The 24,056-nt window shown below is 39.4% G+C and overlaps 2 protein-coding genes across 2 annotated transcripts in view; both read right to left on the minus strand.

The window, feature by feature from the left end:
* Positions 1-24,056, minus strand: part of LOC144655132 (cubilin-like) — a 39,777-nt gene that overhangs the window by 4,862 nt on the left and 10,859 nt on the right. The window contains exons 8-12 of the mRNA XM_078515346.1: positions 21,570-21,611; positions 20,550-20,933; positions 18,961-19,704; positions 17,517-17,906; positions 16,615-17,004 (exon numbers count right to left, since the gene is read on the minus strand). Coding sequence (XP_078371472.1) covers positions 16,615-17,004; positions 17,517-17,906; positions 18,961-19,704; positions 20,550-20,933; positions 21,570-21,611 — 1,950 coding nt within the window. The remainder of the gene's footprint in view (positions 1-16,614; positions 17,005-17,516; positions 17,907-18,960; positions 19,705-20,549; positions 20,934-21,569; positions 21,612-24,056) is intronic.
* LOC144654364 (dorsal-ventral patterning protein tolloid-like) lies at positions 2,248-11,142 on the minus strand. Its single transcript, XM_078514495.1, has 6 exons — positions 11,059-11,142; positions 7,259-7,402; positions 6,832-6,873; positions 5,787-6,155; positions 3,966-4,349; positions 2,248-2,657 (listed from the first exon to the last, which is right to left on the minus strand). Exons 2-6 carry the CDS (start codon positions 7,272-7,274, stop codon positions 2,275-2,277), a joined length of 1,194 nt encoding a protein of 397 aa, XP_078370621.1. The 5' UTR covers positions 7,275-7,402; positions 11,059-11,142; the 3' UTR covers positions 2,248-2,274.

Genomic DNA, 24,056 nt, shown 5'->3' on the forward strand with positions numbered 1-24,056 from the left:
CGTCAATTTTTGCGTTTGACCGCTGTGAAGCCAACGGGTATGTAAGTCCGTCAGTTTTTTCATGGGTGTAACTGCTGACCACCACGTTGTCAGAACTCTTCTTTAGTCGAAGAAGAAGAAGAAGGGCTGAGCCCAAAACATATGGAACATTGAACTTTTTTCGAAAGGCACTTAATACTCACGCAGCATACGGATTTTTTTTTCTCTTTTATCACGTTGTCAGAACGTATACGACATTGCAGGCTCGTTTTTCCCATGTCCTTTACTCACGCCTGGTTGACCAAAGAAACAGGGGGGTTCCGAAAACTAAGACCCTCGAAAACGAAGACCTTAGACCTAACACCCGCAGCTATAGGCTACGTTCTTTTAAGGCAATGTTTTTTCTCTGTTAACGTTTAAAAGACATCTTTTGAAGTCTGCAATTTTTAGTCAAGACTGTTTTCTAATAACGGAGGCTTTCGTTATACAATTTAGAATAAAAATCAGCGAAAATAAATGACGTTTCGATGAATCGCGGTTCATCATTATCAAATTCTAAAAAAGTCAGATTCTGATGATTTCAATATATATTAAGAGTGCGTGTGAAAATCTCGTTGCATAAGATTAAAGACTATACAATGTGAATTGTATAGAGTGTTAATTACGAACTAAATAGTTTTGCTTTAATGGAGTCAGATTGAGTGTTCAGTTTAGGTTTTAACTCCTGGATAAATAGCATTTCGAAGATCAAGCATTCGAATTTCCTGCGACATTTCTTCAAGATTGTAAATTGCTTGTTAAGATCTTTGTTACTCTGGTTGTGGGCGTCACGCAGGTGGTTTCCAATAGCTGAGTGCTTATGTTCATCAATGCATTGGAAAAGGTGTCGGCGAATGTAGCCTACATAATCCGCATCACACGAATCACATTTAAATTTGTAAACAACACATTGTTGATTTATAAGCGGCGGTTTGGCCTCTGCTACATTGATGTCGTCGGCAATTTTCTTGCTTGTGAAAACTGGGCGTAGATCGCTGTTCGTTAATTCCACCATAACTCGATTCACCGAGTCACGAAGTCAACAGCAAGTTCGCGATGTTCAAGCAAATGCACCCGTTCGGATTATTCTGCCATTCAAAGACCAAAGATCAGTAGACGTTGTACGAAGACAGCTGTCCGATCTTGGCAAGAAAATAAACAGCGATCTACGCCCAGTTTTCACAAGCAAGAAAATTGCCGACGACATCAATGTAGCAGAGGCCAAACCGCCGCTTATAAATCAACAATGTGTTGCGGTTTTCAAATTTAAATGTGATTCGTGTGATGCGGATTATGTAGGCTACATTCGCCGACACCTTTTCCAACGCATTGATGAACATAAGCACTCAGCTATTGGATACCACCTGCGTGACGCCCACAACCAGAGTAACAAAGATCTTAACAAGCAATTTACAATCTTGAAGAAATGTCGCGGGAAATTCGAATGCTTGATCTTCGAAATGCTATTTATCCAGGAGTTAAAACCTAAACTGAACACTCAATCTGACTCCATTAAAGCAAAACTATTTAGTTCGTAATTAACACTCTATACAATTCACATTGTATAGTCTTTAATCTTATGCAACGAGATTTTCACACGCACTCTTAATATATATTGAACTCATCAGAATCTGACTTTTTTAGAATTTGATAATGATGAACCGCGATTCATCCAAACGTCATTTATTTTCGCTGATTTTTATTCTAAAGACTGTTTTCCCCATATAAATACAAAGAGCTGTTAAGAGTAAACAGGCTATAGTAGAGTGGATTGTAGGTTAACCAAAATGAAGACCTACGAAACGTGTTTTTTAACGTTTTTTGACATATGTTCAATCTTTGAAACGTATTTTTTTTTTGTCCAAATTGCGAAAATAATATCTAACATCGGTAAATACTGTCGCGTCAAAATTGGATACCTGCGAAATTAAGTACCAATAAGGTACTCTCCAATAAACCTAAAGATACAACTCCCCTCTCATCATTGTCGTTCTTATTTGCTACAGACGTAACCACATGTCCTCTTAGAGGGCTTTTATTTTTTCTAATAAAGCGTGTGTTGTTGTTGCTGTTGTTGTTGTTGATGATGTTGTCTGTATTGAGGGTTGTGTCAGCTATTGGTTATTTTTTAAGGGCTTGTCTATCTTGATATCGACCATTTCAGTAAGATTTAGAGGTCACTCATGTAAGAAGGAAGTCTACATAAAAAAACTTGTTTAGCAAGCACAGTTTTTCTGCCTGTTTCCATAATTGAGACTAATTACGCAAGGGGTGCGTACGAATGTTACCTGATTTAATAGCCGTGTATTCAATAGATATTCCCTGATGTCTGACGGACGTTTCGTTTTGTCTCTTGAATAGAATGTAAACAGACCGGAACTTCGATAAGATCCAATTGTACCAAGTAAGAGTGATCGGACTCAGCTCCGAGCCCTCCACATCGTAAACCTGAACGCTGTTTTCTGATTGCTGTTTCCAGGTTAAAACAAAATCCAACTTAACAAGGTGATTTACAGGGGCTTTGATATACCATCCACATGTATTGTTCATACCGCGGTAACCAGGAGGCCAATACGGAATGGAAATATTGCTTGTTAAAGGCGACAGTGGAGCTTCCAACGTGCTGTTCAAAAAACAATCTGAAAAATAAACCGCAGTATATAGCTACAACTGGAAAAAAATTATCACTTATTTACTAGAGTGATAGTAGACTTGCTCCAAGTCGCTCGTTAGATTCGCAGGAGACCGCTGGATACAGAAACGGAGGGCGCGCGCGGGCATGAGAAACAAAATGGCGGAGGATCGTTCCGAGCTTTTCCTAACTGTTTGTTTTCCTTCGCGCGCGCGTTCACAAAAGTGAATCCCGCGCGATCTCTGGCGCGTGATTTCAAAGGTGATTTTACTCAAGTGGTCTTTCTCGCTTGATTTCAAAGCGATTTTATTTAAGTAACTATAGATGCAAAGAAAAAACGAGCGACTTGGGGCAAGTCTAGAGTGATAGCAAACAGTAAGTGTAGCAGCTTTCATATAAGCTTGTAATTCTACCGTCCTCCTAGTGTTGTAGCAGTTGCTAGTGTTTCTGGGACTAGGGGCATTGTTCCTATTATTAGTTCTATTGTTCTCTCGAAGGAGAGCGAGGCATGCATGTGGAACCTTGCAAGAAGTGCTACCCTTGCCCAGAGCAAGGTGGAACTCGACTACGCCACGTACTTCTCTATACATTTCTCTGTTGTTCTTAAAAATTTCCGCGTGTTTCTATAAAATCAATAATACACTCTAGCGCGTTTACTATTTCCTTAGTTAATTCTGGTATCAGTGCTAGCTGTAAATTTAACATGCAGTTTTCAATGGTGAAACCTTATTCAAAATAATTCGATTTTATTTCATGCTCTATGGTGCTTTTTCAAGCGAAAAGCACTTTTTGGAAAAACCCCATTTTATTTTGGAACACGTTGTAGCTTTGGCTTTGGTTTACGTATCACGTGGACATTTAACACTTAATGACTGGTCCCGAGGGAAACAGTCAATTTTGTTTCCCAAAGATCTCAATGTTTCCCCGAGGCGGAGCCGAAGTGATTTGTTATATAGCACAACGAAGACTAAGAAAAATGGCGGTCATAGATCAACAGTCGCAGCCAACAGTGCACTGTTACCCTCTGACGTCATAGAATTTGCAATGTTGCCACTCAATGACTTCTGGTGGGAAACAGTTTTATTGCTTATTGTCATGAGGCCTCGAAATAACCAATGAGAGCACGCTGTTGGGGGAAATTTTCAGCTATAAATAAAATAATATAACAAGACTTTGCATCATAGACCATCAGACGTCTATTTCTGTGTTAATCTGAAGGAGTCATTTCGGGTTGAAAGGTTTCCCTTGTAGCGGAAAAAACCATACGCATCTCTCAAAACTGTATCACTTCCTATTCCGCTATTTGGTTCTTTACCTGACTCACTAGTGGCCTTGGTGGCCATGTAGTAGAGGCATAATCCTTCATCGTGGATTTTGTCCAACTGGTCATCACTCTTAAATGAAATGTACACTAACGGGGACACGGAGATGTCCCATTTTCGCCGAAAACGACGAATGGGTCTTAGTTCTGAGCCTTGAACATCATAAATTCGTAAACTGTCTTCTGACGATATGTCGTCTGTGCAGAAACTAAAGTACCCGTACTCCAACACAATAACATGATATTCTGGGGCTCTGATGTACCATCCACATGTTGTGTTGATGCGATAGCCTTGAGGATAGTACGGGGTGGTAAGCCTCTTTTCGTCGAAGAGATACTGGGCAACAGGAGCGTCTAGAGTCGTGTTTAATGAGCACTCTGAAAATGAGACGTAAGTGACAGCTCAGGGTAAATCCAAACTCAATGGAGTCCTACTAGAGAGCAGGACCGGGTCACTAAATAGTGCTTCTACGCGCACTCAGTGATTGGCTACTAATTAACCCTCGGTCTTCATGTCACCCCCATCCCCACCGCCTCACCCCACCCTACCCTCTTCATGAAGTGGGTTGGGTGCTCTTGGATGCGAAATCTTTCAGTGGCTTTTCATTCATCCACGATGGAACAACTGTTTCTTCGCTGTCTGTTCTTGACGTTGCCATCGCAACCGTTTTCTTCGTGCTACGTAGCCGTATTAGTTTATTTTAGCACCCATTTTTTTTTAAATAATTTTGCATCGATTTGTGCTATTTTCTGAGGTCATGAGAAAATAGTGAAATCCAAAATGGCGGATGTGATCACAAGATTCAATGTACCTTAGGTTATGTTCTATTGGGATCAACCGTTTCAACCGCAGCTGGTTTAGGTTGAGACGGTTGATGTTTCCCAATAGAACATTTTTCCAACCTTTTTCGGTTAAAACGCGGTAAATCCTGGGGATATACTCATTACCAGACTTCCGCTTTCACATATAGAGGTAAACATTGTGACCGGTGGTCGTGCTGTTGTGTCCTTTGTACTTTCCGAGGTTTTAGAAGAAGATATTTTAAGAAATGAATCCGACGATGAACTACAGGGATTAGCTCATGGTACAACGCGTAGTTTTGAACTTTCGTCCGTCCAGCGCAAGAAATCATCGTCACCGGCTGTCGAACAACCTGGGACAGCTGCATTTTCGCCGATTTGGGCGCCTATTAATTCTTGTATCTCCTCCACATTAAGTGTTTCATACGAGAAACCTGCGAAACTCGCATCTTTTTTTCATTTTCATGAGTGTCGGCGAGCAGCAAAGATCCCAGCAGCAGCAGTTTTAAAAAGCGCGCGAAAACGACAGCGGTCGCTACCAATGCTTTTTCAATCGTTTCAACCTAGTTTGATGCCGGTTGAAAAAGTTGATCAACCAAACCAACCAAATTTTTTTTTTTTTCAATAGAACACGAAAAAATCGAACCAACCCAACCAACCTAAAAGGGTTGATCCCAATAGAATACGACCATTTATTAAAAAGTAGCAATGGTATATTGCAATTCCTGCGTTTTGATTGGTAAACAGGCAATGGTATATGAGCTCATATACCATTGACCACAAATATGGTAGCCGATACACGTCAACGGAAACAACTGGGGAGCTTAAATATTGCAATTCTTTAGGCGTTTTTAATAAAACAATTATTCCACTCGCGCTTGTTGGATATGAGACCGTTATAGCCAACTCAGCGCTACGCGTCTCGTTGGCTATATACCATCTCATATCCAACGCGCGCTAGTGGAATAGTTGTTAAATATTATTGCTAGTCATATTTTCGAAAGATTCTTTTACCTTGTCTGTCCAGTGCTTCGTAAGTTATAGTCAAACTTCTGGACCTGTAATCTGTAACTTTCAAACCAGTCTTTAACTTCAAGCACAAACTACGGCCGCTCGAAATAAAGTAAGTACCTTCATAACGGAAAGAATTGTATTGTGCGACCATTTTGCTACCTTCATTGGGTCCATCGTGGATTCTTAAGTAATCATCAGATTTCAAAGAAAAACTTAACAACCATATCCGAAGCACCTTTCCTTTAGGGGCAGTTATGGTCCATTGACAAATCGCATTGTATGGAACTTCCCAGCTTACTGGCGACCTGGGTTCAATTGTGCCTTCAGTTCTTGTTAGAAATTCTGTAGTTTTCTGATTAGCAATACAGCCTGTAAGAAAAGATTAACAAAGAGGTTTGTTCTTGAACACGATGCATCAAAAATAAATAAAAAGAAGAAGAAGAAGAAGAAGAAGAAGAAAAGAAATTGCCTTTGTCGAGTAGCAGGCACTACTAATTTGATTTTGATTGACATGAAGTTTTCGACAATGCTTGGAAATGTTTGACCGAAAGTGGTCAGAATTCTTCGCAAATAGTCGGAGGTCTTCGATCGATTTCTGATATTTCCAAGTTATCTGTGAAGTTTTACTGAAAAAGACGTCAGATAAAATAGTTAAGCAATGCTTTCGCGTAATAACTTTGAATATCCACTAATGACGTAATTATTCCTTGTATATACACTCGCCTTAAGACTCGTGTGTATACTAGACATAATGAAAACAACGAAAACTATAGTTTTCAGCAGCATTTAAATATTGTGAATTAAACTTCAACAAAATCCATGTATATTAGAGTTCATTTTATGGCTACGGCTTGTTAAGATACAACGCTCACTGTGATTGGCTAAAAGTCGGCACAGACTTTTCCGTGATGCCCACGGGCAATATAAGTTGCTTGCTGGCGACAGTGCGGCAAAGAGGGTTAACAAATCTCGCTGACCCCGGGCGTACTAGGAAAATATCGTACCAGAAATTCCTCGCACTTGGTGAATAAGGAGTAACTATTACCTTCAGTACTTGCCAATGTCCTGAACAGCACAGTACACAGCCCTGGATTGTGATACGATGAAACAAGTAACTGTTACTGATTGGTTCAGGTTTAGCATGTTAGTGATAATTATCAAGGCCGAGGTTTGTGTTATCTGCCAAATCCGAAGGCTGAAGCGGACCTGAATAACGAGGCGGATAACACAAGTCGAGACTTTCAAAATTCGCTATCATGCGAGAATAGAATGCAATAATGACAACAATTGTTTTATTACACATTTTAAACACTTGAGCCGGTTTGTTCAAACTTTTTCCAAAACTTACGGTGCTTCTTGCCATTTTCCCTGAGTGATCGAGGTCTTTTAACATAAACTGATATGACAGCGACCGGGGACAGCGATGACTGGGAAGTTTAATCGATAGTGGTGCTAGACCTTATTTTACTCACCAAAAATGACAATCATCGTTTGTTCCAGCCTGAGTGTAAGACTAAATCATGAAATCCTCTGCTCTCAGCAGTTACCGGGCTAAAGTTGTCAGCTCTGCTCAAACTCTTTAGCAATCAATAGCTATTACTAACACCACTGTGTTCCTAAGATTTAAAAACACATTTCTAATCCATCACTAGTTAGGAACTCTCGCGGAAAATTGTAAATTGTCACAGTCACGCGCTGTCGTGTTGCCGTTGTCAGCGCGTAACTTGGTTCAAATGGATAAATCAGATACTTCTGTTACTATGCAAGGACCACTCTGACAAACAGGAGCAAACTGTAGCCGGATCTTGGTGTAGATCAGGATCAGCAGTAGACTTAATAAACAAACTTTAAATGCGGGGCTGATCAAACAGCTAGGACCAAAATAAATTTATAACATCAGTCCCTAGCTGTTTGATCAGCCCATGCATTTAAAGATTTAAAGTGTGGATAAATCAGAGTTGAAGATAAAAACAAATACTTGACCTTGTGTAGTGGCCATTGGCGCGGGTCCGGTCACAAGCATTTCAGGAAAGCCGAAGAGGCAAACTTTCAGCAAAATTTTTCGTTCTTCACGAGTCTTTCGACCGCCGAAGCACACGCACGTGGAGTGAAATTTATTGGGCTTTATGGAACTGTTGGTTTTATTGCGATTCGGGCCGGGACAGTTTCCTTTTGAGGAGAGAGCGATTTGTGGAGTGACGCCTGGCAGCGATCGATGTAGTGGTCAGCCTTTCCTTTCTTCAGTTAGATGGAGAGACAACGATTTCGAATACTTCACTAAACGGCGTCAGAATGGTTTCGAAATCGACCCAAGAGACAAATACACGACCCATTTGAGGAAGGAAACTTAATTTCAAATTAGATAGTTATTTACACCACTTTTCACGATCCGTGACTTTCCCTTACAATTTTCTATATATACAAGCTGTCCCATACACCACGTATGCAGAGTCGAATTTTGAGGGGCCGGCACCTAGGTTTATTTCTTGGGAGAATTTCCGCTATCTATATATTATAATTCTAGAATAAAGCAGAATATATCCTTATTCTGGAATGAAATCAATCAAACAAGGCTGCCAAGACCATTCTTAGTTTACCAAGTTTTTCCTCGGCTACGGAAGCATTAAATGCACTTGGTTGGCTAGCCTGCGAGAGCAGACGCATTTCCGGCCGTCGCTTCTCTCTTTTCGGCGGAGTAGCCTGCGTAGCTGGCGGTATTGTTGGGTTTTTTAAAACTCCAAACAATACCGCCAGCTACGCAGGCTACGCAGGCGACGGCCGGAAATGTGTCTGCTCTCGCAGGCTATTGGTTGGCCAACACTCGTGAAACGCAGGTTATTTCACCGCTGCGTTTTCGTTTTCAAATATGTAAATGGCCTCATAGATTTTAATTTTGATACAAAGAGAAACTATGACATTCATTCATATAATACCCGTGGCAAAACCAATTTTTATTTACCGAGGATTAGACGAAATTATGGCAAGCAACGCCTTTTATACCATGGACTTGCAGACTGGAATAAGCTAGGCAAATCGATACAAGACATTAAGTCCATTTTACTTTTTAGGCGGTGACGCCTATATGTTGTGGCCCGTGGACGGGCAATGTTACGACTACTCCAACCGAGTAGCACTGGGAACTAGGCACTTTGTTGTTTACTCAGTTTCAGTACGCCATCTTTGATTGTCATGAGTACTGAATCAACTTTAAGAGCATCCATCGGCAAAACGAGTTTGATTTCTTACGTACAGTTAAACAGAGTTTTGGGTTCAGGGGAGAATGATGTACTGGATAATTGTGAGCTCGCTTAAAGAACTTTTTTACCGTTGTACGTGTATTCGAAGTCGGCATACGTGATGGCAGACTAAGTTGACTGAAGTTGAATTTGACGAGTGACGGCCGGTTAGTGTCATAACTTTTGAAACCTTTCCATAAGGGAGACCGATGGCAGCAGTATCTTGATTAGATTGCAAAGGTGAGCTATCTGAAATCTTTGTTTGCTTTGACGTGCATTGTTGTCGATAATATTTAAGTTTAAGTTAATTTTCTTTTCCCTTCGCGACTCGCCATCTTCATTTTACTGCTTTTGATAATATTTATTCGGGTGTTTATCTCAAGCCATTAAAAACAAAACAGTGACGGTATCCGTATTCCTATTTGTATGAGAAGCCAAAATTCAGAAAGAACTTCTACCCTATTGCTGATTTAGCTGATCTAAAATGTTTTGTTTGATAAGTTGCATAAATGCATGGAAGTGATTCTAGTAAGCGGTGTTGATTTCATTACATTTCAGACCATTTCAATACGGAAATGTCACACAATCTTCAGTATTGACTAGGTGTGGAAATCAATCCTGGGCCTTTCTGTTGCTAAATGACGAAGTTCATAATGATTTAATGTATTTATCTTATCATACTGTAGGTTTGTAATGTATTGGAGGTTCGTTTTGTAGTCAAGGCAAATAAAAATTAAAATGAATAAGAAAAATGCAATTTCTGGGATCATTGTAAAGCGTCATCGCCTGTGCATGCATGTATGCGTGCCGGTTATTAAGTAAGCCCTGAAGAATGTAGTTTTTAGCTAAATTTTTTATCCTATGCCTTTTATTGTGAACTTTTATACTATACATTTTTTATCATGTAACTTTTTTAATTCTTAAACTATTTTTTAATCTTTTAATTTTAAATTTGAACTATTATTTTGCAGGGCCTCACTGAATAACACCTTTGGTGATGTGAGCTCCCTGGGTAAAGAACATTATTATTATTATTAAACGTACCCTATATGGGTCTGCTTACTTTCAAGCACAATGATTCATGTTTTGAAAATGTTTTTTTAGATTACCATACTGAATTTATGTTTATTTTTTTTATTTTCTTGCGCCAATTTTGTCCTTTTGCACGTTTTCAATTCTGTATTAACCTCTTTATACAGATAACAGCAAAAAAGCAGAAATCAAACAGTGTTTGTGCCTGGGTGTTTGTGTTGGTGCCTGACAGCCCATCGCGGCTCGCGTGATCAAATCCTTCCAAGAACAGCAGTCTGTTAGTTTGTTTACACAGGCCGTTTGGGTCATAGACGACCCCTTAGGGTTTCGTGTACGAAATAATCGACTAATTAACATTAGGCTCTCATGCCACAATGAAGTTTGTCGGGCGTAACCAGGCTGCGACAACTTGAAAATATTTTCCTGAAAACACCAGCATCAAATACTACCTTGCGAAAAAATCCTATAATCACGTTCGATAAGTCGAATTAAATTAAATCCAATCGAATTCAATTTGTGATTCTGTAAACTGAAAAGAATGAACGAATGTAACAAAAAAGAATGGCCGGAACCAAAGATTTTTAAAATACAGTTGAATGGCGATAACTAAATCATTCAAGGGAAATCGAAAAAGGTTCGAGTTTTCAGGGTTTCGAGTTATCAAAAGAACTTAGTAAGAAAATGACCTGGAGAAGAATTCGGAAAATGGTTTGAGTAAATGCGAGGTTCGAGTTACTGAGGGTTCGAGATATAAACGAGATTCAACTGTATTTCAATTGTCATAATCTGGCCCTAAATGAGTAAATTGAACCTAAAAGTAGGCAAACATTCCTGTAACAACCGATGCTGCAATAAAACACTCGCCTGGGGAAAAATAAAGAAAACGTACTCGTTCGATTGACGGAATTTCTGTTATCGCAACCACGACTTGCATTTGAACACATGCTCGGTGTTTTGTATGTATTACGAAAATTAAGGCATAATAATATGTTCAGCAACCGTACCTTAGCAAAGCAAGCAAAGAAGCAAAATGTCCATAAAGACTCTGATCTCACAGAAAGCACTGCTCAGATTGCAAGCCTCGTTGAATTAATGGGATTGTCTTTTGTATTTTAAGTTGTTGTTCTCATTAGACGTCAACGTAATCCTGGATGACGTACAAGCTTATAATACAGTACAATTTGTACAATGACGCCGAACTCTTGCCACTAAACAAAGCTTTGATTGTCATTTCGACTGACGTTCGTCAACTTTTGCCAACTTCCTGTTTGGGTTCTATTTTACTGACCAATCAAAATTTAAGAAGTCTGGTGTGCTTGTGATGGGGGGGGGGGAGGGGAAGGGAGACGTAGGAAAGGGGTTGGGAGGGGTGGAGGACTGAGGCAAAAACGGGGACGGGAACGTGGAGGGGAGGTGACAGGTTTGTCAAGAAAACATCGTTACTGGGCGGAAAATTTTTAAATTTTTTAAGTCAACCCCACCCGGACATTCGAGATGTTCATTTCCATATAAGAAATCGTGAAAGCGAAAGCAAGGGTATGCTAGTTGCCAAATTGAATGTATCAATCCCTCTTTGGTTACCAGTTAACTTCGAAAAAAAACCTAGATGTTGTTGCCTTAACGCAACCTAATTCTGCCTTGCTGTCTCACTGGCGCGTGTCCTGTGTTAACAAACCAGACAATATTTTTTTATAAGTTCCCTATCCCGGAACGAGGTCCTCTTCCATCTGGTTGCAAACAAAAATGGCGGTGCTTCAATGATGGAGGGATTTGGTTTCAGAAAGAGTCCTGGATTTAATGCTTGTAGCGCCAATGCTAGTAAAATGCATGCCCGGAACAAGACAAGAAACTCGACCGGAGTATGTTAACCAAAAATATTTTTTGTCAGTCAATTCATCTTTCGAATTCGCAAAGGACTCAAAAAATGCAAAGCCCATCAACACCAGTCCTCATGCAAATCTTTGTGTCAACTTGACCGCAGGACAAGAAGTTGGAGAGGAGGGTAGATGGCAATACCCCTAAAAACCTTTATAATCATACCACAGCACAAAATTGAAGCAAGAGGAGTAAATAATTTGACATTGTGGCTTGGCCAGAGACTTTATTAGGGCTCAATGCAATCATAAGGCTACAGTTACTTTAACTAAGGTGATCCAGTGTGGCAGGAGTGCTGGTCAAGTGACTAGCCCAGGCCCAAACTGCAACCCTAACCCAAAATCTAACCCTAACCCCAACAACTTAAACCTAACCCTAACCCACAAGCCCTGACCCTGCAACTCTAATCCATACACCTTTTTAGGCTTGGTTTAACCCTAGCTTTCACTCTGTCATGTTAAAAGTTGTGGTCACGTGACCTCTATTGTTCTCCTTAACATTCTGTTGTCGACTCTTAGAAACAACTGCGAATCAACAGAAAGTTTTACTTTATTCTTCATTGTTCATGCCTCTACTGAGTTTAATAAACGGTCAAATCAAGTTAGCTATGATTGTGCTGAGCAGTCCCCTAATTTAGGAATCGTCCATAAGACGTACATTTTCGTTCGGAACGCACCAATAAAAAATACATATATAATATTATGTTAAATAATGATCAAAAGTAGCAAGATTTCAATTCTTCGTTTTATTGCGACAACACTGTTTCGTATCATTATTATCACTGCCCCTCTCAGAGTTGAGCGCTCTATATATTTATTGTATTCAAGTTCAAGAAGTTTAATATTATATACACATATAAGATCCCCGTCTTCGTTAATCACATCGGATCTTCAACCTTATTACTACGTGATTGAGGTGGATTCCGGTGACCCCAATGATATTAAATATATGGTAACAGTAGAAGTGTCAAGAAAGCCTTGGGGGTTTTGTATATATTTCGGCTTCCTCGTTCGAGTACAGATTTCAGTCTGAATAAATAACTATGGCATTGTAAAATCTGCGTTCGAGCCTAGTGGACCATCAGGCCGGAGCTTACCCGAATTCTGTAGCATGAAGCGACTAGGAATGTTTCTACTCTCCCTTGGATGGGATGCTAGTCCATCACAGGGTTACCTCTCAACATTAAATTTGCTAGTGGGTAGAGAGAGAGGCTCTATGAGAGTAGAGTGTCTTGCCCAAGAACACAACACAGTGAACCAGGCCAGGGAACCCCGACCACTTGACCTGGAGTCCAGCGCACTAACCATTAGGCCACCGCGCCTTCTAAAATAATAATAATTTGTAACCAACTACAGTTAACTCCCTCTATAACGGACACATGCGGGACTGCAATTTTGTGTTCAAACTAGAGGAAGTCCGTAGATGCAGGAGTTATTTTCAGTAATTCGTATTTGCCGGGACTTCAACTCCTGGCCGTAATAATGGGGTGTCCATAACTAGTAGTGAAGTGTCCGCAATGTACATGTAGGAGTTGACTGTAAAAGGTTTCACTCTATGAATTTCAATCTATCAAAATATTGTTCTGATTTTATCATTTTGTGACGACCAACTCCTCAAATGAACATAAAATGCCCCCAATAATACATTAAATATACCGTGCACGATAAATTTCCAAACCAGAAGCGTCTGGAATTTTGTGTATATATTTTGCTACTTTTATTTCATCTAATTCTTATTTACAGTAGAACCCCGGTAACTCGAACTCTGAAGGGAAACGAAAAACAGTTCGAGTTAGCGGGGTTTCGAGTTATCGGGGTCGACTGAAAATTCAATTTGCCAAGTTAATAATTGATAGTTTATCGATTTTTCAGCACTTCAGTACACAGTACAGTGCAAATTTAACTTATCTCGTCATAAACTCTAACACGATCATACATTTGTATGATGAGAGTGGAAAATGACTGTCAGATACGTAATCTATTCGTTGCTCTAATTAAAATCAAATTGCTGTCGTGTTCGTTTTAGTGTTTAAATCCGATTACACGGCAAAAAGAGCTAGTGGGATATTTCAATGGGCATCCGTGGCGAGCTGTAAGAACCCGAGAATTCGAGTTATCGGGGTAAATTTGACCCAAATTTTGATCAAGGGAAACGAAATTTAGTTCGAGTTTAAGGGGTTTACGAGTTATCCGAGTTCGAGTTAACCGAGTACAAATGACTGAAAGTGGGTTCAAATCCAAGGGAAATAGAAGTTTGTTCGAGTTAGCGGGGTTGTTCGAGTAATCCGAGTTCGAGTTACCGGGGTTCTACTGTACTTGATTGAATACAAGTTCCGATACAAGTGGCCAACAGTACTTATGTAAACTCCGAAACATATCTCAGTACTGACTGTTTCGCGTGCGAAAACAAACAGCCATCAAGCCGTTAATCAAAACGCTGACGTGCCCGCCCATCCTTCTACAGACTTCAGGCGGCTTGGTCTTGCAGAAGCATACCCCGATCGCCCCGAAAATTGGGTAGCCGAGAGTGATTGCGGCGTGACTTTAAGTACCTGTAGCCTCCAAATCCGACTGCCGCGCAGAAAGCAATTACCCCAAGACAAATTCCCACGATCTTCAGAACGGCCTTTGTAGACACTGAGGAAACGATATAAGATATAATTAAGATATGAAAAGAAAACAAGGGCATATTTTTTTTTATATAATTGAGGTGGGGTCCCCAAATAAATCATAATCTCTCGTAGCACACTTTTCCCTTAAGGTGATGATTATCAAATAGCGAATTCTTAAAGGCTGACCTTTCGAGCGTTGGCCCTTCTTCGTAGCAAAGTGGAGAATTGTGTTGTGTGCGTGGTTACATATTAGAGTATGGAGTTGTGCTATTGGAGTAATCATGGTAACGGATGATGCATAAATAATAAAAATAAAATGATAATTAACTAATTAATTTTAATTGATTCGATAGAGTGAATTCGTGTAACCCGTTTTTTATATGCAAATACGCCGTGTAATATTTAAATGAGCTGTAAGGAAAACAGAAAATTGCGGACAAATCATAATTATTTGCATGTGGAAGTCAGGTTAAAATTCAAGCATTTACCAATATGTAAAAACCAAAACAGATAACGGGGCTAATTTATCATGCCTATTTCTCATTTTAGACAACTTTTATATTCAACATCCCGTAAAGAAAAACAAATTAAACTTGACTGTAACACAATCTGCGCGAGCAATCCAATGGGGAGCTTAGCAACACAGATGACAAACACTTTTGTTTAGCAAACAAAAGGTTTAATCAGCAGGAAAATAGCTGTGCACGTGTTCTATTACTCTTGGCAAATTTCTTTCCCATCTTCTAAAAAACAACAATGTGAAATGACTAAATCCTGCGTGATTTGAACAAGACCGCTAATTTTCGATTTAGGTTGAACATGTTCTTGAAATGCTTAAAGAAAGACACGTCCTGTTTATACTTATTTTCTGTAAAACTAAAGTGATTTCTTTGAGGTTTTCTGACCACTCGTGTATTGTTTTATTGTACACAAAAATTAGAATATTATACGACTCATTAACATATAAAAAACGGGTTACACGAATTCACTCTAATATCATGAGAAGCGGTCCCCAGCCAGCTAACTCAGCCGCGACTCCTCCCTCCAGTCGGGAGTCGGCTTAGTAGTTACAAGCTACGTTTTCCCCTATTCCCCAATTGCAAAGGCCGGGGAGTGGCTACACTCCTCATCTATACAACATAAGCGCCAGTAAGCATACTTCATGTTTTATACATGTCTAATTTACTATTTACGATAATTTGAACGTAGACAAGTTACTTCTGTGAACGGTTTGTTAATTTTTATGGTTGACTACAGTGAACTCTTTACAGGTGTCCGCCTTGAGAGTTAAAGGAACATTGTCACGAAGATTTGAATGCTTTTCGGTAAAAAATACTTAAATTGGCGAATAGGTCTTCTCATACATAAAATACACCTAGTACATCAAGATGGAGATATGAAGTAAAATTATTGTTGAAGGAGGAAGGGAGCCATAATAATTTTAGGTGTTTTTTCCAATCCACAGGAACAAATCTTGAAAAAATCAACCTGACTTTTTCAAGTTGAGGTCTAACGTTCCTGATGACATCACAATAATATCACTTGTTTATCGCTTCAGTTCACTTGCATGGTGATTTTTAATAAGATTGAACCACTATTCGTAGTTTCCATATGTCTTTAGGCTCTTGGGGTTTTGAGGTGAAACTGGTGACAGTGTCCCTTAAATGAGAAGTTAGATTCTGATACCTGTTTATAGGCAAGGCATCACCGTAAAAACAAGATATAGATTTGTCGTGACGATAAATGAAATGCAAAACGTGATCATCACGTGACATTCAGACAAGCACTTTCACGATTAATTCACATGGAGATCACGTGGCCAATCGACCGTCCGTTGGTCAATGAGTCAGTGGAGTGAGTTGTAACACAGCCAGTACTCAGTCGGTCAGTCAGTCAGTTCCGCAGACAGTCAGACAGTCGGCTCACTTTATCCCTTGTTTACTCCTTAGGGAATGATCGAACGAATGAAACAAACGGAACGAACGAACGAACGAACGGACGGACGTTAACATGAGCAAACAAAACACAAAAGCCTGCTCAGCAGAATTACCCAACACACACCATTCATACTAACCTACTGATTTGTAGCTCGCCTTAAATCCCGGATATTTCGTCTTTCCTTGGGTTGAGAACGTAACCCACATAGCTGAATCATCTGATGTCACAGTTGCAGGCTTCTCTGATCCACAGAATTTTTGTACAGAATTTACAAATGGAGTATCACCGTTTCCAACCTCAACGTAATCCGAATCTGAACATTTGGAACCGGAGCCAGAAAGATTGAAGGAATCAAACGAAAGTTCAATCTGTTTGTATTTGCCCGCACTTATGGTCCAGGTGCATTCAACAGAATACCGATCATAAGGCAGAGGGTAGTTGTAGCTGGCCAGGGATCCTGTCTTTGAAGTTAATTTGTACAGGTTGAAGTCAGGTTGACTTGCGACGCAGGCGAACGGAGCTGGTACTAAAAACAGAAAAAAGAAATTATTTTTAATTAAGACTTAATATCACGGTAGCAGTAAGATTGTATGGCATTTGTCGAGAAAAACTCCAATAAATGGCATAGAAATAAAGAAAAAAAAAACAGAGGAATCATTTTAATACATAAAGGAACACCAAAGTAATTTCCTCGTCTGAGGTCTCGACCGTGCAAAAAGTTCCAAGCAAACAGCTGTCAAATTTTGCAAAAAAAAATCTTCCAAGTTGCTCAAACATAAGGCAGTAAAGAAGAAGTTGCAATTTTGTGTAGTGAGCCAGTCAGTTTGCTGAAAATGTAATACCATGAGATAAGACCTTCCTCCCTTCCTCTATGCCTGAAAAGTTAAACTATAACATTTGGAGGGCCGAAAATTGTTTATACACCACCCTCTCATTTTATTAGAGCTAGAAAGTACCCATCTTCAATGTTCTTCTTAACCACGTCCCCCACCCCCCCCCCCCCACTTTTTAAGCACCTCTACATCCGCCCATACTTACATTGTGTTACTGCCTCAAAAACTGCACTGAACCGAAACATATAAGACCAATCAGGTTTGGGAGACTGGAACCGAACCCAAAGATAGCGACTGCTGGAAAAGACCTCTTTTACCCATGGATATTCGCAGTACAACTTTAACAAATCGCTGGACGAATCCTGCCCATCTCGAATTTCAAGTGTTGTATTCCTTTTCCCGCAATTGTCGGCAAATTTGTGGGATATTAAACTAAATCTGACGAACTGTTCTTCTGGTACTGTTATTACCCACGTGCACATCATGCTTCTAGGAGGAGTGCCTGGAGGGAACTGGGGCGAGAACACTTCTCCTGTACCACCAGTGATGGGAATAATGTTATCAACTCCCTCGAGTTTGCAAGGTCCTACACCCGCTGAAAAAGAACATGCAGATAATGTTAATTCTACGCAAAAAGAGTCCACTTTTTTTCGGTTGGAGTAAGGTGGAGTGCTGATTTGCACTCTAGTCATCTTGAAAGAGTTAAGAATTATCCAGAAATGCAACAATTTCAATGAAAATTGAAATGAGTTGTTTTTCGTGATGAGTACAGCTTATGAGAAACACATGATGTTCTTAACATCAGTTCAACCCGCAGTGGGATATCTTTCCTGTACAATGGGACCCCCCCCCCCCCACAAGTCCCTCCCCCCAACCTTGTTCTCATCCACGCCCATGGCAAGGAACACCGAGCCATTCCCGAACACACTGGTAAGCATCAAGTTCTCCCGGTTTCTGTAGGATAAAGCAACTAGAAGTATTTAAACTCCTCCCAACTAGACAGGATGCAAGTCCATCGCAAGGTTACCCCCAGCATTAAATTTGCCTGTACCCATATATACATGGTCACCTGGGTGGAGAGGCACTGCGAGAGTAACATATTTTGCCCAAGGACATAACACAATAACTTCTGCCAGGGCTCGAATGAGAACTGCTCAATCCAGTGTGCAGACTACTGACCATTTAATAGGTCACTGCACCTCAGATACAAGCTCTTTCAATACTTAGGAAGCCCCAAATTAAATAGTGTTCTTTTGGAAGGCTCTGTTTGTTATGAACCCAAGATAAATGATCAACTGCATTATTTTGTTCCAAAATTTGAGTTGGAACATTGCAAATCAGGCTTTTTGGGAGTCCAAAATTTTTACTGAAGGCCTGTCCTTGTCCCCATAGGAGGGCCTGAGGAGCATGCAAGGTGTTTTTCTGCAGTTATGAGTCCAAAGTTATCTGACTAACAGTTTCCAAATTTCCTTAAAAAACGTCTGTATACAGTTATTCATATTTATCTTCTCTGAAAAGTGGCCGTCCATAGGACTCCTGGACTCCCACCTGGCTAAAAGCCTGTTGCAAAAAGAAAAAGTGAAACATTGAATCATTGTGATTTCACTGGAAAAAAATAAATTAAAAGTGCTGCTAGCTCGTCTACTTACGGTCGGGAAAGATAGTGTAGCTTGCATGGAATCCTGGGTATCCTCCTGACCTGTCACTCACAAAATCCACGTACACATTTGAATACGTTGAGCGAATGACACCGGGAAGGGATGAACCACAGAATCTGCCAATCAAGTTACTCATCGCCAACGTTTTGAATGCCCCTTCCCTAACTTCGACATAATCCGCCTTGCAGTCTTGAGAACTTTGCAGATCAAAGGAATGAAACGTTAACTGAATAAGATACCCAGCAGGGGCGTTTATTTGCCACAAACATTCGACTCCGTTTGGGTACAGATGGGGGTAATTATAGCTTGCAAACTGGCCAGACGTCTCATTCAGATGAATGTCCCTTATGTTGAGACATGAATATGGTGCAGGGGTGAACTCAACAGCTTGGTACGTCGCAACAAGTCCACCATTTATAAATGTAGCTGAAACTAGCAAATGGTTTCCTTTTGAATAAACGACCTGCTCAGCCGCGTACTGGTTATCACAGAACTTTCCCAAGAATATTCTAGTGGAGTTTGTTACATCAAATACCTCCGCGTAGTTCTGCTTGCATCCTGCTGCCCTAAAACTCCAAAATGTAATCTTTACAAATTTATTGGCAGGTACAGTAATGTTCCATTGACAAGCCCCTTTCCCTAAGTATTCAGGAAATCCTGGAGTTACAAAGCTCATTCCTTCGCCAGCCATGTGTACAGTAGTGTTTTCTTTTGGGTTGCAGCTTCCGGATGAAACTTAATATAAACAACAGAGAAAATAGATAAGACTCAAGCCTTGGGTTGCATGAGTTATAGTTAACTGGTATACCCCTACCAACCCCTCCTCACTCAAGCAGAATGACCCTTTTTTCCACAGTTTAAGGTGCAAATGTATCTTTTCAAAAGTCTTTAAGAGGGGCCTGAAGGAGAAAAATGGGAACTGGAATTCGGGCATGAAATTTGGACAATTAGGAAAACTATAGGCTGCAAAAGGGAATTTTGGCAAAATTAAGCTAGCTGGCCGGTAAATGGGATTTATACCCCCCCCCCCCCTTTCAGGACCCTCATACAAGCATCTACCATGACCATCTGTCTATGATTCAACAAGCAGTTTTCAGTTTGCCAGTTAATAAGACACATATTCAGAGCGATTTTGAAGCGTAATCTTAAAATTTCACCAATGCATTTGGTTGGGAAGAGAGGGGCACAAAATGTTGTAGTTGAAAGTGGATTTCCATAAATCTAAACCAACAGTTTAAGTTCAGCTGACAGAGTAAATGCAGGGTTTCTGTTATGTGATATATCTGGTATATTTAGTAAATAAACCCCTTCAGGCGGCTGGTGTATTGGAGGATAATGCCTGAGTCTGAAAGATTGTTTAATAAAAAACAGTTGGCTAAAAAGAAAGCTTCGAGGGAAACTGTCCAATTTTGAGGACAATCTTTTTGTACTTTTCTATAAAATTTGGACAAGAGATATCAAATTGGAGAGGGTATATTGCCTGATACCGGTTGTCTGATTTAGTACCACATGATGCGTTTTGTCCAATGAGTGCATGCAAAATTAATCGGTGGGTTAGAAGTCTTTATAGAGCTTCTCACCTGCTGCAGGTATCATTGTGTAGGTTGCATGGAATCCTGGGCCAGTCTTCCCCTTCTGTCCATGAACCTTAAACCCAAGCTGGCCACGCCCAGTGGAGTAAACAGTGAATGAAGGCACAGACCCACTTCGTGTTATAAAATATGGATTCCATTCATCAGTGTTATCCGTGAAGTCAACCCAGTCATACATATTCATTTGGAAACTTGTAAATGTTAAGCGTATCATCTTTCCCTTTGGTGCAATTATCTTCCAACGACACTTGGTGATTAACTTATAGGAGTAACTAAATGGATACCCTGGGCTTTGGATGACACCAGATTCATTTTGTATTAAAATGTTCATGTTCTCATCGTCAGAATTTGAAGAGGAACACCGAGAAACACCTGTTGAAAAAGGAAATATCAGACACATAATTTACCAACAAGAAACTGGCAGTGACTTAGAATAAATAAAGGCTACCATAATTACTTTTTAAAACACTGCCAGTGTAACAACAATGTAACACTAATCGAAGCTCAAAGGTTGACTAAAAATCCAATGGTAGTTGAAGTAAAGCTTTTATTTTAACAGGGTAACTCCATCAGCTTAACAATAATTTATTTAAAAACTGTTTAATATAGCAATAGAGGCCCTGTTAAAAAAATAGATAACTGAAAAAAAGATTTTAAGGAAAATGAAAATTGTAAGACATGTTTTGACAGAACTTCTGTCCTCTACAGTTGAATGATTTAATAGACAAATAATTGAATAATAAGTAGACAAAAATGCTAATTAAGACAAATAGGAAAAATGTAGTGCATTAACCTTTCAGTATACTAAGATTTAAGATAAAATTACATCTGTGTAGACTTAAGGTAACTGGGCTTATTGAAGCACCAGCTCCCCAAATAGAGCTGGATCTACAGATGCTTTGGGGTGCTGAGTTAATTTTGCATTAAACATTTGTAAGCAGTTAGCAGTTTTGGTACAATGCTCTGAGCTGTTCATTATGTTAACGTATACTATTATTTAAATATTACCTTCAGTGTAAGCCAAAGATTGAAACAGCATGAAGATCAGTCCTGAATAAAGAACAGCAAGCAGAAATTTGTTGTTAATATTATCAGATAAGCAGATAGACCTACATGTATGCAAACCTCGGTAGACTTGGGAGAATTTATAAGTTTATGCATGGGAGGAGTTATATAATTTTTAAAATGTAACATATTTTTTGAATTATTCCACCTTTTTTAATGGTTGCATTTGGCTATGTAAGCAAGAACCAACTATTTAATTCTACACATAGAATATTAAGTAACATATCATTACTGTTTGTAGATATAGTCCTACGTAAAACAGGTCAGGTAGCAGCTCTAATGCAAGGTCTTTAAATTACATAAGTGGCTTGCTGTCCTTTGAGCCCAGGGGGGTACTCCGGCTTGTAAATGACGGGGATGATCGAAGGATTTTTTTGGGTTTGAAATTTTCGATTCTGGGATTTTTTTGGGTAAGAAGATTTGGCAAGTATTTTTTTGGGTGACTTGATTCAAATAGGGGATTTGGCACGGCCTTGGCGTATTTATGGTTTGATGAATAAACAAACACAAGCGTTATTGCCCCTCCTGGCAATTTCGGGGTAATTTGACAAGGGATTTTTTGGGGGGTTATTTTTGGTCTAGGGATTTTTTTGGGTAATGTCGGAAGAGTTAGGGATTTTTTTGGGTCCTGAGTTTTGCCTTCATTCGATCATCCCCGTCATTTACAAACCGGAGTACCCCCCCCTGGGCCTTTGAGAAGACAATACATAAATTACAACAGGAACAATGACCCTAGCCTTGAAAACAATATCAACTGATACATTAGAGGACCAGTAGACAACAGCTGTTACACTTCTGCGTTAAACAACCACAAAACTAATCAGGGCCCCCGTTGATACCAGTCCTGCGACTGAAGGGGTCACCCTGTTAAAATATCGATTATTATTATTATTATTATTATTATTATTATTATTATTATTATTATTATTATTATTATTATTAAATTGGTAGATAACTATCCACTGGATAAATTGCTATCCAGTTGATTAAGCACTGACAAAACATACTTCCCTATCCAATGGATAATTTATCCATATTTTGAACAACCGGGGCAGGAGCATATGTTATATGATTTCATTATAATTATGATCGAAATAATAATGGCCTCATCTTGCTCCAGATGTACCTGGTGGTAACTGGTGGTAGATATAACTTAAGGTCAAATGATGGAATACTTTTAAACTTTCCTACATGCAAGTCTTTTATTACCCTGGGTGACAGTTCTTTTTATATGGCTGCTCCAAAATTATGGAATGATCTTCCCATTTTTATTAGAAATATTTTATCTGTAAATAGTTTTAAAATTAAGACTCATTTGTTTCAGAAGGCGTTTTTAAGCTAATTTTTATCTTTTAGTAATTGCAATTTTGCACTTATCATGTATTTTAGTATTTTTGTTAATTTTAGGGCCATTTAGTAATTTAAATTTTTATAAATATTGTAATGCGCGAGTGAAAATCCTTGATTGATACTTGTGCAATATAAGTTCATTAATTATTATAAGTTCATTAATTATTAACTGTACTTCCAGGTCAGGGTGATTCAATTTGCCCATAAAGTGGCACTAGTTGTAGTTAAGGATCCATCAACAAATTTACATGTCCCCCACTTAATGTCAACTGGAAGTATGGGGGGCTGTGGTACTTATCAGAGTCCAGTTTGGACATTAGAGTAGGGCATTTTATAAAGGACTGTCTTGCAAATGGAAATTTTGTTGTTCCCAAAAATATCTAAAGCAGTTAAAGGATTTTTTTGGTTTACATAACAGGACAGATAGACATACAGACATCTTAGCAGACCAGCAAACTAAATTCCATCTCTCAGAATTCTAAACAGTTTTTTGAAGACTACATTCTTTGACATATAATTTTGCACAGAAAAATACTATGTGGGCATTACGCGGTACAGAAGGGGCTGAATAGTTAGGCCTCTTCTAAACGTCATGCTACTGCCATGCCCAACTAAATTGATTCAATTAAGTTTGGCTTAAGCATTGGTGGAAGCATGACGTCCTAAAACAATTCAGTTCGGCAGGCTGAATTAAGTTTGGCAGACTATTTAGCACAGCAGGCTTTGCCGTGCCACACAGCAGTGACACAACTTGATTTCAAATGGCATGTTCTTGTTGTACCAAACTAAATACAAAATTATTTTAATGTATTTTAAGTTATTTAAATAATTTTGCAGCTTTTTGTTGTTTCTAATATTGTTTGAATTTGGCACGACCACAGGCTTCCCAAGCTCAAGAGTTTTTGAGAGCCCTTCGGGCGGCCGACTCTACATACGTGGTGTATGCGACAGCTTGTGTATATAGAGAAGTGTATGGGAAAATCACAGATTCTCTAAAATCGGGTAAATAACTATCTATTTTGAAATAAAGTTTACCTACTTCAAATGTGTCGCTTACTTGTCTCTTGTGCCGAATTTGAA

The sequence above is a fragment of the Oculina patagonica genome, chromosome 5, assembly GCF_052425735.1.
Source record: "Oculina patagonica isolate OP01 chromosome 5, crgOcupat, whole genome shotgun sequence".
NCBI classification, from domain to species: Eukaryota; Metazoa; Cnidaria; class Anthozoa; order Scleractinia; family Oculinidae; genus Oculina; species Oculina patagonica.

Excerpts from the sequence above, each read along its gene's own strand:
- LOC144654364 (XM_078514495.1), bottom strand. Across the intron at positions 4,350-5,786 it reads CGAAGCACTGGACAGACAAG|AGTGCTCATTAAACACGACT; the intron begins GTAAAAGAATCT and ends TCTCATTTTCAG. Across the intron at positions 2,658-3,965 it reads CAAGGCCACTAGTGAGTCAG|ATTGTTTTTTGAACAGCACG; the intron begins GTAAAGAACCAA and ends TTTATTTTTCAG.